At 46.5% G+C, this 18,205-nt stretch overlaps 1 protein-coding gene across 4 annotated transcripts in view; it reads left to right on the plus strand.

Moving 5' to 3' along the window:
* Positions 1–18,205, plus strand: part of SLC29A1 (solute carrier family 29 member 1 (Augustine blood group)) — a 589,752-nt gene that overhangs the window by 335,487 nt on the left and 236,060 nt on the right. For all 4 annotated transcript variants that reach the window (XM_069608852.1, XM_069608853.1, XM_069608854.1 and 1 more), the window contains one exon: positions 12,394–12,569. In XM_069608852.1, the coding sequence (XP_069464953.1) occupies positions 12,394–12,569 (176 nt within the window). The remainder of the gene's footprint in view (positions 1–12,393; positions 12,570–18,205) is intronic.

An 18,205-nucleotide genomic window follows, 5' to 3' on the forward strand; every position in this document is an offset into this window, starting at 1 on the left:
CGTTCAGTTTGCCTTTAAAAACGCCTTTTTTCATACTGATCGGGATCGTGTGGGTTACATGGTATCCCAAATGACTGGCCCAGCTTTAGCCTGGGCCACACCCCTAATCACTAGTAATAATCCTATATTAGACTCCCACACGGCCTTTTGTAATAGTATTCGTACTATGTTTGGCCGACAGGAGATCCGAGTAGCTTCCCAAGAACACTTACTAGACTTAAAACAGGGAAATTCTGACATTCTGGCATATATAACCAGATTTAAGCAAATGGCCAGCGAAACTACTTGGGCCGATGACGCACAGATAACCATCTTTAGGAGAGGACTGTCGGAAGAATTGAAAGATGAAATATCCAGGGTTCCACGTTCTTCTTCTTTAACTGAGTTTATTGCCCTAGTCCTTCAGATTGATTACCGAATGAAGGAATGCATCAGTGAAAAAAGGAAAGGACGGATACCCCGTTTTCCTGTGAATCTGCCTGCTGCTCCACGGGTTCCATCCACCGAGGAACCCATGCAACTAGGTGCAACAGGCAGGGGACCCCTTTCCCTTGAAGAACGGAGTCGAAGACGATCCCTTGGTTTATGTATGTATTGTGGTTCCAATAGCCACACCGTACAGGAGTGTCCAATCGCACCACCAAGGAGATCGGGAAACGCAAACGCCCGACCGTAAGGGGAACCACGGTTCGGGATCATATGACCAAGCAAGGTTCCTCACAAATTGTCCATACCTCCACTTGTAACAATTCATCGGATACTACCATGGTGGTTGTAAAGGTTTCTCTAACCTTTGGAAAACAGGTCATACAAGATATCCCGGTCCTTATTGACAGTGGGGCTGCCGGGAATTTTATCGATGATCACTGGGCCTCTTCTCATGGTATCCCACGGTCTTGTAAGATAGAATCCATTCCCGTGGAAAGTGTTGACGGCAGTCCTTTGATATCTGGACCCATTACGGATCATACTGGTCCTCTGCTTATGTCTATCTCTTCTCATCAAGAACTCATAATTCTAGACATCATCCGGGCGGCACACCATCCTATTATTTTGGGGATACCATGGCTCAAGAAGCATAATCCCTTTATCAATTGGACAGCTGGGTCCTTCTTTTTGGGTTCCGAATTCTGTCTTGGCCACTGCATAAAAGATCAACAAGAGGTTCTGTTGGACACCAGCTCTTCCTCTCCTAACTTTCAGGGAATCACTACTCTAAATCAAATCACAGGGCTCCCCAAACTGTACTATCATTATAAAGAAGTCTTTTCCACCTCTGAGTACTCGCAGTTACCACCTCATAGACGAGACGATTGTGCCATCGATCTGATCGCTGACCAACCTTTACCCTTTGGTCGAATGTACATCCTATCTCAGAATGAAAAAGAAGTACTACGAGAATATCTCAGAGTAAATCTTATGAATGGGTTGATCACGGAATCTACTTCACCGGCAGCCGCTTCCCTGTTTTTTATATCCAAACGGAACACAACGGAACTTCGCCCTTGCATAGATTTTCGGGGTCTCAATAAAATCACTATACCAGACAAATATCCGATGCCCCTGATACCAGATATTCTGGAAGCAGTCAGGGGAGCAAATTTATACACCAAACTGGATCTCAAGGGAGCGTACCATCTGATACGGATCAAGGCCGGAGATGAATGGAAGACGGCATTCCGGACACCATTTGGCCATTACCAATATCATGTTATGCCATTCGGTCTCTCTAATGCCCCGGCGATATTTCAACGCTTTATGGATCATCTCTTCGCTGATCTACTCTTACATAACGTAATAGTGTATCTGGACGATATTTTGATTTTCTCCTATACTCTACAGGACCATGTTAAACATGTGGAAGAGGTTCTTCGTCGTCTTCATCAGAATCACCTGTTCTGCAAATTAGAAAAATGCTCTTTCCACCAACCTCAAGTCACTTATCTAGGTTATGTTCTCTCGGCCAAAGGTGTAGCCATGGACCCGGAGAAGGTTTCTGCCGTATTGGACTGGCCTATCCCGACCTCAGGGAAAGACATTCAGCGGTTTATCGGCCTTGCCAATTTTTACCGGCGGTTTATTCCGGGATTCTCAAGCCTGACTAAACCACTGACAAATCTGTTAAAAAAGGGAGTATCCTTCTCATGGCCTGAGACTACAGATCAAGCCTTTAGGAGACTTAAAGATCTGTTCACGTCGGCACCTGTTTTACAGACCCCTGATCAGAATCGTCAATTCATAGTGGAGACGGATGCTTCTCAATATGCTTTGGGAGCAGTCCTTCTTCAGTCGGATGGTTCCGAACAGGAACATCCAGTGGCATACCTATCTAAGACTTTAGTACCTGCAGAATTAAATTACACGGTATTGGAGAAGGAGCTGTTAGCCATCAAAAGGGCTTTCGAAGAATGGCGACATTTACTACTTGGAGCTAAGTACCCGGTGGAAGTTCGAACGGACCACCACAACCTTCGTATTTTACAGTACGCCCAGACTTGCAATAGTCGTCAGGCCCGGTGGGCTCATTTTTTTTCCCCTTTTAGGATCACATTCTCCTTCATACCTGGGAAAGATAACGTGATCGCTGACGCTTTATCACGTAAAGAACAGCTCCCCAATGATTCCTTTAGATCTGAACCAATATTTCCTAGGGTGGCGTTAGAGTTACATACCTCCCATGACTTCTTGGCGCGTCTAAGGTATCAATCCAAAACAGTAGGAAAATCAGGAATATCACTCGGGACGCTACCTACATTGGTCAAGGAAGAAGGATGCTATTTCCTTGGTCATCGGGCTTTCATCCCTACAACCTCCCTCCAGAAGGAAGTATTGGATATGTGTCACAAATCTAAGGTAGCGGGACATCGAGGAATCACTACCACACGAGAAATGGTTTCACGCTGGTTCTGGTGGCCATCTCTACGGGAGGACATAAAAAGATACATTGGATCTTGTCCAGATTGTCTTCAGAACAAGTCTCCCCGAAGGTCTCCATTGGGACTACTGGTCAAAATGCCAATTCCATCACGTCCTTGGCAGATAGTCTCAACGGATTTCATCGTTGACCTTCCCCCCTCGAAGGGGTGTTCGACGATAATGGTTGTGATCGATTCTTTTACAAAGATGGCTCACTTCATATCTCTTGCCAGGATTCCTACAGCGGCCGGTATGGCCCGTATCTTTACCAACCACATTTTCGCGTTGCATGGCCTACCAGATACTATCATTTCTGACCGCGGAACACAATCTCTCTACTGGAAGCACATATGTCAACATCTTGGGATTTCCCGTGCCCTCAGTTCCGGTTATCACCCCCAATCCAATGGACAATCCAATGGACAGACGGAACGGCTCAATCAAACTTTAGAGGGATATCTAAGGAATTAAGGAATCTAAGGAATTACATTTCGGCAGCTCAGGATAACTGGACAGATCTACTTCCATTGGCAGAGTTTGCTTACAATAACTCCTATCACTCCGCCATTCACAATTCTCCCTTTTTCTGCTCCTATGGGTTTAGTCCTTCAGCATTCCTGATACTAAAAAGATCGGAACACAAATTTCCTGATGTAGACCAATTAATGAATCAAATCAGACAAGGCCACAAGAGGGCTAAAGATACCCTGTTACAAACCCAGGATAGAATGAAGAAATTTGCAGATCGCTCCCGTTCTCCAGCCCCTATCATCAAATCAGGAGACAGGGTATGGTTGTCTTCACGATTTCTCCCCAGACACCTGGTAACATCCAAACTGTCTCCAAGATACTTTGGTCCTTTCCGGGTGGATAAACCCATTGGCTGTGCTGCCTTTAGACTTATCCTTCCTAAAACCTGGTCCCGAATTCACCCTGTTTTCCATGTTTCTCAATTGAAACCGGACAACCGTAATTCATTTCATCCATCGATAACGACTCGTCCTCCTCCCATTTTGGCCTCATCTGGTCCTGAGTTTGAAGTGAAGGAAATCTGTGATTCTCGTATTCATCGAGGACATTTACAATATTTGATCGATTGGAAGGGTTACTCCCCTTCGGATCGCACCTGGGAGCCGGTTGACGCTGTACATGCTCCTCGTCTCGTAAAACTGTTTCACTCGAGACATCCCGACAAGCCGGGAGGGGATGGACCTAAGAAGGGGCATACTGTGATGTTCGTGAGGACGAATCATTCCTCTCCTATCTGTTCCAAGAAAGCCGCACCGGATTATGACCGCGGCAACCCTAGCAACGGTCTCGTTGTTTCCCCGCATTCCTCTTCGACCTACTCCAAGATGGCCGCTCCGGGTTATGACCGCGGCAGCCCTAGCAACGGTCTAGTTGTTTTCCTGCCTCGAGCCACGCAGGATGCGGAAGTCGATCGTTCTTCGGCATATCAACAAGGAAGTCCTGGAGACCGGCGCGTTGCTACTCTCTTAGGAGTATACGGACGCTCAGTGAGTATAGCCAGCCCAGCCTTTAAATCTCATTGCCTCCCTTTCTCTCTCTATCCGTCTCTTGTTTCTTTCTCAGTCTTACATCTACTTGTTCTTAGAATTCGGAACACGATCAGCGGATCGAAGGTATCGCTTTGGCAACCACTAAGCCACGGCAACCACTAAACCACGTCCCCACAGAACGCGACACATCGCGACATTATCCCGTGTTTCCCTCGAAGGTAGAATTCTTTTCTCATACTCTCAAATCTGTACCATCCGTATTTCTTGATCCTTGAATACTTGATATCCTTGCTTCCCAGAAAATCCCTTTTCACACTAAGGAGTACTTCTTGAACGGGCTCGAATCCCCGGGCGCCGCATCTACTAATACTCCCCGTCTAGATGTGTGAATGGTAATCTCTGTTCTTACAAACTTCCCCTCCGTTCCTTATTGTGTTGTTTTCTCTTGACCCTCATGTATTTACCCTTATACCTCTCCAGCATCTAACCAACACATAACGCTGCCATCGGATCGAGGCCCTTCAGTTTCCTCCTGTCCGCCTCGCCTGTATCAACGCTCCCCAGCAGCTCTCCATAGGGTTTTCTCCCCCATGAGGGTTTCCCTGGTTTCTCCACGGTCGCCAAGTATTTAACTAGGCTCCGAAGGGTTGCCAGGGGGATTCCTATTTTCTACTGGGATATAACTTTCCACCCTTTCTTCTTGAAACCTGGTACACCACGGGAAACATGAATTGGTCGTTCCTCTAATTCCAGGTAGGAGATTCTACGCTTTCTGTGTTGCAATGCATGAAGACTGATTAACTGCCGGATTCGGCTTGTAGTGAACATTACACCAGGTAGGCTTCCTCATCATGTTTCTGCTTCCAATACATAAAATTGTTTTCCTGATACTATCAGCTCCTCGTCTTCCTTTAATGAAGCCCACCTTGTTCCCATGGATCAATGGGGGAGGAATTTGTCAAGCTTGTTCCCCAATATTTTTGCTAGGATCTTAACATCAGTGTTTAACAGGTCAATGGGCCTATATGATGTACACTTCTTGGGGTCCTTACCCTCTTTGGGGATAGCAATAATGAGTGCCCTGAGCATTGTCTTTGTCAGAGAGTTCCTGGTCAGCACCTCATTAAAAACCCTAGCCTTTATGGGTGCTTGTGTAGAGCGAAACATCTTATAAAACTGTACTGTGAGGCCATCCTCCCCTGGGGATTTTCCACTCTTCATCCTTTTTATAGTGGAAATTACTTCTTCCACTTCAATCCTTGCCTTTAACACCTGCGCATCATCATTTGTGAGCCCCGGGATGCCCCTTTCCTGCAGATTGGTTCTAGTCCCCTCCCCATCTCCTGCACTTTCTGAGGTATAGAGGTTAGCGTAAAAACTAACAAACTCTTCCGATATTTCCCTACTACTCCTCAGCTTCATCGTCGGCCTCAAGTACGTTAACTGGCCTGGCCCTGGACTGAACCTGCAAACTCCATACCAGAAGTTTATCTGCCTTTTCCCCCTTCTCAAAGTACCTTTGATTAAGGTGTTTCAACACTGAGTCCATTTTATGGGCTAGCAAAGGCTGGAGTTACGCCCTAAGCTCCTTCAGTCTCCCATAGCTTATACTTTTGTCAAAACCTCCTATGGGCCGGAGTTTTTCAATAAGATCTCTCAGCATTTATTCCTGCATCATTCTGTTCCGTTTGGCCCGCGACCCCATCTCAATCAGTACTCCCCTTATAGTTCCCATAATATATCCCCAGTAACCTTCCCTATATCGTTAAATTGAAAATACTCCTTAATATTTTGAAGGAGGGCTAGCCCCATAACCTTTTCGTTCAGTATGAAGTTGTTACAGCCCCACCGCCTTCTCTGGGTTCCCTCCTCCCTGACTCTTACTACCACTGATACCATGTCGTGGTCAGACCACGGAACCGTACTAGTAGACATCTTTGAGACCCAGGGAAGAGTATGCACGTCGACCAACAGCAGGTCATGTACTGCTGAGTAATAAGTGAACGGTGCCTGTGTTCTAGCCTCATCTCCACGCAGCCTAGACTGAGCTTCCCATACATCCACCAACCCAAGCTTCACATTAGTTTCCGTAAGTATTTTAGATTCCCAACTTCTATTCATGTCGTCACCATCCCCCTTGGTTCGCAACCTGTCTGATTTGGGATTCAAAACCATGTTAAAGTCCCCTCCCACCACTAGAGTCCCCTCCCCAAACCTTTTGAGGCACTATCCAACCTTCTCCCAGAATTACCCCTGACCTGAGTTGGGACAGTATATGGATGCCATTGTTAGCTTGGTACCTTGAAGTAGGCCCTTCAAAAAAACAAAAAACGTCCCTCCTTGTTCCGTTCAATTTCCTCCAGCTTATATCTGCAAGCTGTACCCAGTAGAAGCATAATACATCTCTAGGATCTTACCCCCTTTGCCTAGTCGTTCCTCCCCCCTCACGAAGTGGGTTTCCTGGACATAAAGAACGTCCATTCTCTAGTTCCTGAATTCCCTCTTCACAAGAGATCTCTTGAAAGGTGAGTTCAAACGCCTAACATTTAGTGTACCAACTTTTAAAAAGATCCCCTTTTCTACCATCGGCCTCTTGTTTTCCTTTTAACATTATTCTCAACCCCCAATCTACAATGTGCAGCCTTGCAGCCAATTTTACTGCAGTAACAGCCATGGTTTTCTGGCAACAAGGTACTGACACAAAAGGCAAGAGAAGGACACAAGACCAAAAGGCACATATCAACACACCCAAAACATAACTCCTCATTGAAACTCTACCTCTCTTGCTCGGGAGCCTCGACCGCTACACCTCCCTGCCACAAGGCGTTTGGTCTCCCTCTCTACCACTCATTCAGGAGAACTGTACCACCAGGTACTCCCCTGCCCCCATCTTTCCAATACTATGACAATAAAACAGCATGTAGCTTAGTGACCTATATGGTTCTCATTCTGGCACCCCACACAAATTACCACCCACTCCTTAATAACCCTGAGAGCCGGGCCCCACCCTTATCCGTTATTTTTATTGTTTAAAGTGTGGACCTAGCTGGGGACCAGCGGAGCACTATACACAGTGTGGGTAGCCAGCATTTGGGCTGTCATCTTTTAACAGTAGTGCAGTACTGTGAGGTCTGTGTGTCGTTATGTGCGTCCATTATGTGCGTCCATTGGAATTATTCCTTGTTCGTGTGTTGTTGAAAAAGACATGTTTTGAGAGATTTGCGAAATTGGAAAATTGTGGTGGCATTCCGAGCGGACGCTGGGATCTAGTTCCTGAGGGTGGGTGCTTGACAAGAGAAGGATTGTTTGTGGGTCTTCTCTTTGTGGATGAGTTGTGATTCAAGCCGGTTAGTCTATTTGCTGCTCAGGGAGCGTGTGCCTCCAAATGTGGAGCTTAGCCACCAGGTACGCTGGTGTGCTACTTGTGACTGCTTTGTAGATGATACATGCAGTCTTGAACAGTATCTTGGCTCGGAGTGGAAGCCAATGTAGTTCACATAGGATGGGTGTAATTTGCTCAAATATCTCTGCTCCCGTAATTGGACATGCTGCAGCATGGTTGACTGCTTTTAGGGGAGTCAAGTGAGCAGCTTGGAGGCCTGTCAGGAGAGCATTTCCCCATCAATGTACAAGAACACAGGGGTCTGGAAGTCCTGCAGCGGGAGGAAGGCTTTGATTTTTCGAAGGGTATATATTCTGAATTAGGCTATTTGGGCCTTCTTGGCTATGTGTTTCTGGAAGGACAGATTGCTGTCAATGGTGAAGCCTAAGGATTTTGCTGAGTCTGAGAGTTATGGATCAAATCCTTTGAGGCGTATATCATTGAGCTATTGTTGGACAAGTTGTTTTTTAGCGGGCGGACCAATGATGACAAATTCAGTCTTGGATGGGTTATGTTTAAGGTAGGCAGTCGACATCCAGGACTGATGATGGCTAGGTAATCGCAGAGACAAATGATGTCCTTTGCACTGTTTACTCTCATGTACAACTGAGTTTCGTCTGCGTATTGGTGGATGACCATATTAGGATCTTTGAGGAGAGGGCCCAGAGGCTCGATGTAAAGGTTAAAAAAGTTTGGTGAGAGGATGGAGCCTTGGGGGACTCCACAGGAGACCTGGAGTTGGTTGGAACGCAACAAGTTCATCTGGACAGCCTGGTGTCTGCCTGAGAGGTCAGAGGAAAACCAATTCAGGACAGTGCCAGAGGATCCCATCCTGTCAGCAAGGCAGCAAGGAGGGAGAGAAGGAATGCGGTGGTCGGTGGTGTCGAGTGCAGCCGAGGGGTCAAGGAGGACGAGGAAGCATGATTCGCCCTTTTGATTTGGAGGGCATCATCGATGCTACACTTTGGGTGGATCCCTGACTGATAGTCATTTAGGAGGTGGAGTTGTTCCCCAAAAGATCTAAGGTGGCATCTGTTGCATTCCTTTGACATGTCCCTCCCTATCAGGAATATCTGTCATACCTATCAGTGCCTGGATAGAGTTCTTCCTCTCCAAACGCACATTGAGAGTGTTCTCCACCTCAGCGGCAGCCCGCCTTCCCCAGTCACCTGTGGAGTGCCTCAAGGCTCATGTGTCTCTCCGTCCTTGTATAACATCTTCACTAAACCCTTCTTCGACCTCCTTGATGTCCTGGGCGTCACATACACTAACTACGCTGACGACACGCAAATCCTCCTACCCATCTCCAGAAACTACAATACGGACTCCAATGCACTCAGCAAACTATACCAAATGTCCATACCTGAATGGCACAACATGGTCTATGCCTTAATGGCGAGAAAAGTGAACTACTCCTTATTGGCCCTCAATCACAGCTAAACACACTCAATAACTCAAACAAATTCTTCTCCATCGACAGGAACACCATCACCGTCGCTAAAGGGTAAAGACCTTAGGATTATATTTAGATTGTACGCTATCGCTAACCATACAGGTAAACTCTATTGCATCAGCAGCAGCATACATTGCAAAACTGATTAATGCTTGCAGACCATTCCTGTCCACTGACAGCTGCATCACTTTCGTCAGAGCCCTCATACTATCCAGGATTGACTACTGCAACTCCCTCTTTGCAGGAACCAGTGCTTGCAATATATATGAACCTGTAGATCATCCAGAATAAAGCTGTAAGAGCAGGTCTAAAATCTCCCAAAAAGACCACATCTCCTCAGCGTTCTCCTTCCCGTGGGAAGTTATGTTTCTGTATGTGTTTCCTCCATTGCCTCTCCTGCTACGAGTCTTCCACACACTCAGACAGTGTCAGTGCAGGATGAAACTAATCGCCCCGGCGTGGCCAAGGCAGATTTGGTACCCGGACCTTCTCAGTCTGTCAGGGTTGCCACCGGTCAAGCTACCGGAGGTGCCAGACCTTCTCACCAGAGAAGGAGGTGCAATCCTGCATCATGACCCAGGATCGTTCAACCTGAGGACTTGGCTCCTTCAGCCTAGAGTTTGTAGGATATGAGTCGCAGGGAGGTCCTCGCCAATGCCAGAGCATCACCGACTCTGAAGTGCTATGCTCACAAATGGAAGCATTTCGCTATGTGGTGCTGTTCGCAGAAGATTACCCCTCTGAGGGTCACAGCCCCACAGATTCTTCCGTACTTGCTATCCTTGGCCAAGGCTGGGCTGGCACATGCCTTGATCAAAGTACATCTGGCTGCTATCTCCCGCTACACCATTTCTCCAGGAAGGTCTGCACTTTGGTCTCATCGGCTCGTCAAGGAGTTCCCCAAAGGACTTTTTCGATCTTTCCCACAGGTGAAGGTGCCTGCCCCGGCGTGGGAACTCAACGTGGTTCTGACGAGGCTCATGGGGGGGCCCCCTTCGAGCCTATGCATCAGGCCTCTCTCAAGTTCCTCTCATGGAACACGGTTTACCTTGTGGTGGGTGAGATCTAGGCCCTGTGCTGCAAACAGCCATACCCGACTTTCCACAAATCGAGGGTGGTACTGCGGACGCCCTCCTCTTTCATGCCGAAGGTTCTGTCAGAATTCCACCTCAACGAACCTTTGATGTTATTGTTTTTTCCTGAAACCTTCGTCTCTGGCTGAGAGGGCCTTGCATTCGCTGGATGTTGCTCGTGCCTGAAGTTCTACGTGGCACGCACAAAGAGTTTTCGAAAGACTTTACAGCTGTTCGTGAGCTTTGTTCCTGTGAACCATGGGAAGGCCTTGTCCAAGGCATCCATCTGAGGGTGGCTCTCTTGCTGAAATCATGCACTGTCATCGATTTGGCGAACCGACCGCTGCCCGGCCGTCCAAGAGCCAATTCCACCAGAGCGATAAGCTGCGACAACAGCGTTCCTGGCTGGTGTGCCCCTGCTGGACATCTGCAGGGCTGTTACGTGGAGGTCCACGCACACCTTCATGAAGTTCTACTGCGTTGACAGGGATTCCAGGGAGGAGTACAGAGCCAACCAAGCAGCGCTACGTAACCTGTTCGCTTGAGGAGAGTCTGTTCCAGAGGCAAGAGTGAATTGTTTCTGTTGAGCTGTGCCACCTCCCATGGTTGTGTAATGTTGTACTGCTGTGTATTCGTTATTCATGAGCATGTGAATCCATGCCAGACCCCATACTGGAGAAGGAATAAGTTACTTACCTGTGATTAACGTTCTCCAGCATGGGTCTGGCATGGGTTCATATGCAAACCCCCCCTCCTTCCCCTCTGCTTCTCTTCTTGGTCATACTGCCACTTTGTGTGCTTACCAAATGTGAAGATGGGTGCCAGAAGAGGGAGTTAGGGGGAGGACCATCATTGGCTGGGGGCAGTATGACCCAGTGGACAGTGATTGCTTTATGGGAGAAATACAGTTTTGTAAGTGAAAGTGAAACTGTTTTTCTTTTACTGAGGATTCCCAGCCCGGCGACAGGCAATATTCATGAGCATGTGAATCCATGCCAGACCCAAGCCGGAGACCAATAGTTACAGGTATGTAACTTATTCCTTTTTCAAGCACCTTGATTGATCATTCTTTTATTTTGGTACCACCATACAATTGTTGTTTGTGTTATAACTGTTATAGCTGTATCAGCTCACACCCCTCCTAAATGGTATAGCCAGCTTTCGGCCTGCGGTACTCAATGAGATGATAGAGGTATACCTGTTGCCCTGTGCCTGATCCACCTTTATAATTGGGATCACTGCTGATTTGGTTGTAGTCTGGGGCTGATTAGGCGTTTTAGACACTACTCATCTCTATATGTATGAACAGCAGCAGTAATCTTGTTACACAGTCTCTCTGACATTGGCTACAAAATAAGTGATCTCGTGCTTGCGCAGCCACACAGATGAAGGTTGAACATTCGCATTCCAAGTGCCTTTCCCATTAACATTGCTTGGCTGCAGACAGCTTTGTTTTAACATCTTGGTGAAGCCATTTCTGGAGGTTCACTGTAAGGAATGATAATCCAATTGTCGAGAATAGGGTTTTTGTGTCCACCTCTTTGCTTGTGAAAAGGTGTAATCAGTAATAATGAACTCAACAAATCATGGGTGTGCTTAAGGTCCTGTCATCTTTCATTGCTGTGTGTGGTTTTCATGTTCATGCATGAAAAAGGCAGTGAAGACAACTGTATAGCAATACTTTGCGCTCAGTAAAAAATAAATGTGTGTGTCTTGCTGACGACATGATGAGTGTGCTATCTGTGTACTGCAGCAGTCAGCTTGTGCATTGGCATTTCCCCAATAGTCACCCAGAGTGCATGGAAACTAGATTGGCTGAGTCTGTTGAGGCATGGCTTTCTAGGAGACGTGAATGAAACATGTGGAAGTCGGCTACATTATCCTCAATGCCTGTAGTTATATACTGTTGTGTGATTGTGGTAGTCATGAAAAACAGTATTTGTACATATGACTGCTCATAACTTGAATCCATTGTAGTTTGATGCAGATTATTTTTCAGCCAAGTCTATGGTTCATCGAGCAATGACGGCATGGACATTTGTTTTGCAGTACTTCACCAGCCGCCTGAATGAACCGGAGGAAGAAGTGCGCCTTGCCATAGATGGCCTGAATATTACGCAGCGTTTTCAGTCGGATCTGCAGGCCAAGTTCAACAATGTCATGACAATTTGTGCTATGCTGCCACTCCTTATCTTCACCTGTCTCAATTCCTTCCTGCACCAGAGGTGAGTGATGGTATCAACCCCATCTACATTGTTAGAACACTATATGAGCAGCTACACCCATTGTCCACCATCTGAGTGTGAGTGGCCACTGGGCTGTTTCCTGGACACCAGCATGGTTGGGTGTCCCAGTCTAGAGATTACCAGCAGTAATGCATCTGAGTGTTTGGATTCCTAGCTTCTCCCACATTATATCCAATTTGCTTTGTACCAATATGTCTTATCCAGTGTTTCTGGGGTGTCTCATCATGGGGCGGTACAGATATGTTTTCTCTGTGTTGATGTATTGTATATGGTTTTATAAAGCGCAACAAAGACCTGATGGCATCAAGGCGCTAAATCTTGAGAGGAGAGGGCGACAGTCAACATTAAAACAGCAGTGTTTTAAGCTGTTTACGAAAGATGGCTGGAACATGGATGGCCCGTATGTGGAGAAGGAGGGCATTCTACAAAGAGGGAGCCAGCACAGAGAAAGATATGCCGCCCCCCGCCCCCGCAAGCACGTTAGAAGCAGGGGACAGACAGCAGAAACTGGTTAGATGAGCGAAGAGGTTGATAAAGAGAGAGTTTACATTGGAGAAATTCAGCTCCAGCAGAGTGAATAACACGATGAACAATGCACAGAATCTTAAAATTCATCCGGCTTTTAACAGGCAGCCAGTGAAGGCAGTGGAGGAGATCACAAGAATGGGACAGTCTAGGAGCATTAAGGGCAAGCTGCCTAATTTTTGAGAATCTGAAGGCGCTGAAGTAGTGCCTCTGGCTGACCAAGATAGATTCCATTGCAATAGTCTATTGATCCCATGATAGAGGCAGTCACAGTTTTGGTGCTAGCCTCTTTAGGGAGAAAGGGAAGAACCTCCTTCAAGATTTTGTTTGGCAAAACCAGTTTGGCAAACTGAAGAGATTTGCACTTCTCTAGAACCAGAGGCCATCACCTTTATGCCTAGGCTCTTGACTGAGGCAGAGGGTTTCAGACAGGGACCAAGACATGCCGGCCAGTACTCTGATGTCCATCAGGGACCAACAGAGGGCCGGCCAACTACCAATACCTCTGTCTTCTCTCCGTTTAACTTGAGCCAATTGTTGTCCATCCATGCCCCTATTGTTGAAAGGCAATCTCTCAGCTGTCGGGGGGGGGATTTTCCTTAGGGGCATTCAAACGGAAGAGAATCTGTGTGTCGTCGGCATAGGTAAAAAAGTGCACACCAAAACTTGAAATGAGTTTGGCCAGTGCGACCCAATATAGATTAAAAAGCAATGGAGAGAGAGCCAAGCCTTGTGGAACTCCACATTCAATCGCCATAGAAGAAGTGAAAGTAGGAAGAGACACCACCTGTGTGCGATCAGAGAGAAAAAAAGAGAACCATTTCAAAGGGACACCAGAAATTCCAGCATCACAGAGGCATTGCAGCAGTCTTTGATGATCAACAGTGTCAAAGGCCGCAGAAAGACAGAGCAAGATAAGAATACTCGTCTTTCCGCAGTCCTGTAACATAGAGATGTCGTCATTAAGTGCCACCATCACAGATTCAGGGCCCATCCCTGGGTGAAAGCCTGCCTGGAGAGGATGGAGAATATGATTGGTCTCAAAGTAGACAGAGGGCTGAGGGGCGATAATAGATTCTAGCAACTTCATCATAGCAGGAAGGAGAGAGATAGGGTGATAGTTTTCAGCCACTGCCCGATCAAGGTGGGGCTTCTTTAGCAACAGAGAGATCAGAGCGTGTTTAAGAGGCTTAGAAATACATCCTGTGGTGCATGAGTATTCACGTGCCTCAGTGAGAAGAGGAGCCAGATTCTCAGAGAGATCATTGAGAATATAAAGAGGAATAGAGTCAACCGGGGAAGCAGATTTTAGTTTAGCTAGGGCAGCAGTGACTGTGGTTTCCGTAACTGTCACAAAATTAAATGTGCTAGGACATTGTTCAGTCGGACAGCTTGGCAAATCCATAGTGATGAGAGGAGTAGCTCTTCCTGCACGTATCTTTTTGCATATAACGCACATTTTTTCTGGAAAAAAGGTAGCAATGTAATCACAATAGACTTGAGTATGGATAGCCATGGAAGGAGGCTGAGCATAAGTGGATAATTCTTTGGCTACATGGAAGAGCTCTATGGATGAGCAAGGGGCATTTAAAATATGATTGGCATAGTACTGGGCCTTGGCTGTTTTTATAGAGCTATGATAGTTGCTCCGTGTTTTTGTGTAGGCCAGCCTTGTGGAGGAATCAGGCAAAAGGTGCCATTTTTGTTCGAAACAGCGACACTTTTGCTTCAGCAGCTTCAATTCCAAAGAGTACCAGGGGGCCAAAGGCATGGTACGGGTAGGAAGTAGCTGAGAAGGAGCCAAAATGTCGGCTTAAGAGCATGCACTAGAGCACTACTAGCATTCGTTCCCTTATTTCTACTCTGAGTATAATCACAACCAAGTTAGAAATCGAGTCACTAGGGACCTTAGACCAACGCCGCTGACATTTCATAGGAGGAATAGGTTTGACTTTAGGTAAAGTACAGGGAAAAGCAAACAGAATTAGATGATGATCTGACCATAGCACAGGTAGAGGACTGAATGCTTGGAGATTAGGAATATTAGAAAAAATCAGATTAAGATGATTTCCACCTACATGCGTGGGACTATGATTACAAATGGAGAAGCCGTAGTCTACAAGAGAGTCAACAAATTTGCACGCTTGAGGTTCAGAGGGCTGGTTAAGGTGGAGTTTGAAATCTCCCAGGATAGATAAGAGCTAAATCAGGTATAGTATGCACAAATACGACCACAAACTGATTGGTAGCATAGCCTGGGGGGCGATAGATAATCAGAAAATAGACAGAGGTTTCCTGGAAAACCTGCATTTTAATGAAAAGCAGCTCACACACCAGTTTGTGAGCCAATTGTATAATCTGGCAATTGAACGCTTTCTCAACTACCAGGGCAACTCTAGCTCCGGCTTTGTGGGTAGGCTGATCTATTTGAAATATGGTGTAGTTAGCAGGAAGCATCTGAAAAATGTCTGGACCAGAGTAAGAATGAAACCAGGTTTCAGTGATACATAGCACATTTGGTGCATATGTGTCTAAAGTGTACCAGATATCGTCCCTGAGCTACCGCCGAACGGGCATTAAATAAAATTGCTGTTAAAGAAGAGGAAGGACTAGTGGTCTTCTTCAGGGAGGTGGAAGTGTGGTGGCATAGACGACCAGAGCACATTAGCAGGGGCTAGGGCAGTTAGTTCATTATATGTATAAGAGGTACGGGCAGAGAGAAGGCTAGTGCCTTCATTATTCACCGCCCAGATCCCTGACTGGCCCCGGACGGGCACAGACAGGCTTGCCGTAAGTGTGCCTTCGGGGCGTTGACGGCATGCCCGCTGTGCCCGTCCGCTGCTCGTCATTCTCTCTGGCACATAAATGCCAGAGGGATAATGAGTCAGGCGAGGCCCTTCCTACTCTCAAGATAAAGAAAGAGGACTTGCGGGTAGAGGAGAATCACTCGGGAACCCACGCAGCAATGTCAATAAACGTTTCAGGACAGTTAAAAACACTGTAAAACTGAATATAAAATGGCAAGCACACAATTTAAAATAACATTAGGGGCAGTTGGAGGCAACACTGAATGGCTTTAAAGTGGCTGCCTAAGAGCAACTTCACCTCTCGGATGTGAGAGTCTTAGCATGTTACAGGCTTAGGATGAGTTGTGAATGACCCTCTGGTCTCTCTGGTTTGCTCAGTGTTGATGCGTTACAGTTTTGACTGCCCGCCTTTGAGCGAGCTATACATTAGCCCTTTTTCTCCCTGGTGTTCTGTATAGGGTTGTAAAGTCTGAAGTGGTTCAGTGTGTCAAGGCTGGTCTTTGGGATTGGTCACACTGCTGGGACTGCTTTAAAGGAAACCTCTCGATGGGTTTTGGGGTGAGATCTGGCAAGGGCTTGGTGTCCTCGGCAGAGCTCCGCCGCTACCAATGTTTGTTCTCTACTTTCACACATGGTCATGTTCAGAGATTAAGTCTTCAAGGCAGGCACTGAAGTGATGGGGTGATGTCTCGGTCAAGCTACCCAATGGCAAGTCTTTGCTGAGAAATGTTGTTAATCACTGACCGTTAAATATTTTATTTATTGTGATTTGTTTTTTGAAAGCACTTAATTTCTGTGAATTTCCACAATACATACTCTGAGCCCAGTAAGCAAAAATGTTTATGAAACAGACCCAGTATCTTCATGTTTACTTATACAGTATTCTCACAGACGTGGAAGCTTGGTTGGCAGTCAATGTTTCGCCATAGACGAAGGAACATACACTGAAAGCACCAGGGCAAGAGTGGAACGAGAGACAATGAAGGAGTTTTTAATGTTTAGTAATGACTTGTTAATCGTGGAGGAAAACACCATGTTCAAGAGTTTATCTCTTTAGTGTGCACAAATACGACCACTATAGAATAGAGAAACTATAGAAGGAGTTTCCTTCCCTAGCTGAAAGCTACACACTACACTTCTTGCACTTTTTTGATAACCTGGTCTTTATTTTCTCAGCAAAGCAGAATCTTTAGCTCCTTGTGTTGATCCTAAATTTACTGGAAAATACAGCCTCAGGGTGTGCTACTCTGGTGCTGCTTTCTGACACATGCGATATGAACGTGGATGAGGGTGATGACGAGGGCGTGGGGCCGATTAGCAAGGATGTTGGAGAGCAGCGTTCTGTGCTGGCACATTGTGAAATGCTCCAGAAAGCAGGCTCTGAGCTGCTCATATGCAGTTACTCATTGCACATAAATGAAGACTCACACATGCAGAGAAATGTTTACCCATCTGTCGGTGCCGGAAACGTTTTCCAAAGTCTTATTTCTTCCTATAGGAAGCCAGCACTTCACTATAATTGCTCCCAGATGACACTGCGCTCCCGCCAGAAAGGTCTGGAGCATGTCCCACGTGATGAGCCTCAAATGATATCTTTAACTCTGGTTGGCTCATAGTACGGGCCCAAAAACAGGAGTGGTATGATATGTTGTCTTACCACTGGGGCAGTCTCCATGCGCTCACGTGGCTCTGCAGGTAAGAGGACGGGGTTGGCTAGTAGGGAAGAAGGACAGGATAGGTCCAGAGCAGGAGAAACTGGCGTCTGTGCGTGTTGTCTTGCAGATGGGTTGATTGCATGCACTGGTATGTTGTATGCATAAGGGTAAGGCCCAATGCCTTGTGCAAGTGTTTGTTATTTTGGGTGTGTGTTTTTGTGTTTCATGTGTAGTTTGGCCAGTAGTTTTGATCATGCGCACTGGCTTGTTGTGTCCGTAAGGGGGATGTCCAGTGTCTGGGTTTTTTTTGTTTTTTGTTTTATGTAGCTTGTTTGTTATGTTGGCTGTGTGCTTTGCATGTTTCTTCTATAGTGTGACTGGTAGTTATAGTTGGGCGAACTGGCTTGTTGTAGCTGTAGGGGTAAGGTCTAGTGCCTGGGATTGTTTGTTGTATGTGAATGTTACTTATGTTGGCATGTATTTGCGTGTAGTTTGGCTAGCCCATAAGTGTGTATAGTACTTGGGAGTTATTTTGGAGGGGATCAGGAGCAGGGTGGTTAGTACCATGTTTAAAAATTGGTGGCAAGGCAGGCGCTCTGTTGCCAGTCAAGTTTTCCTGCATTAGCTT

This window comes from Ambystoma mexicanum, chromosome 4q (assembly GCF_040938575.1).
Source record: "Ambystoma mexicanum isolate Mex_15411 chromosome 4q, UKY_AmexF1_1, whole genome shotgun sequence".
In the NCBI taxonomy this organism is placed as follows: domain Eukaryota; kingdom Metazoa; phylum Chordata; class Amphibia; order Caudata; family Ambystomatidae; genus Ambystoma; species Ambystoma mexicanum.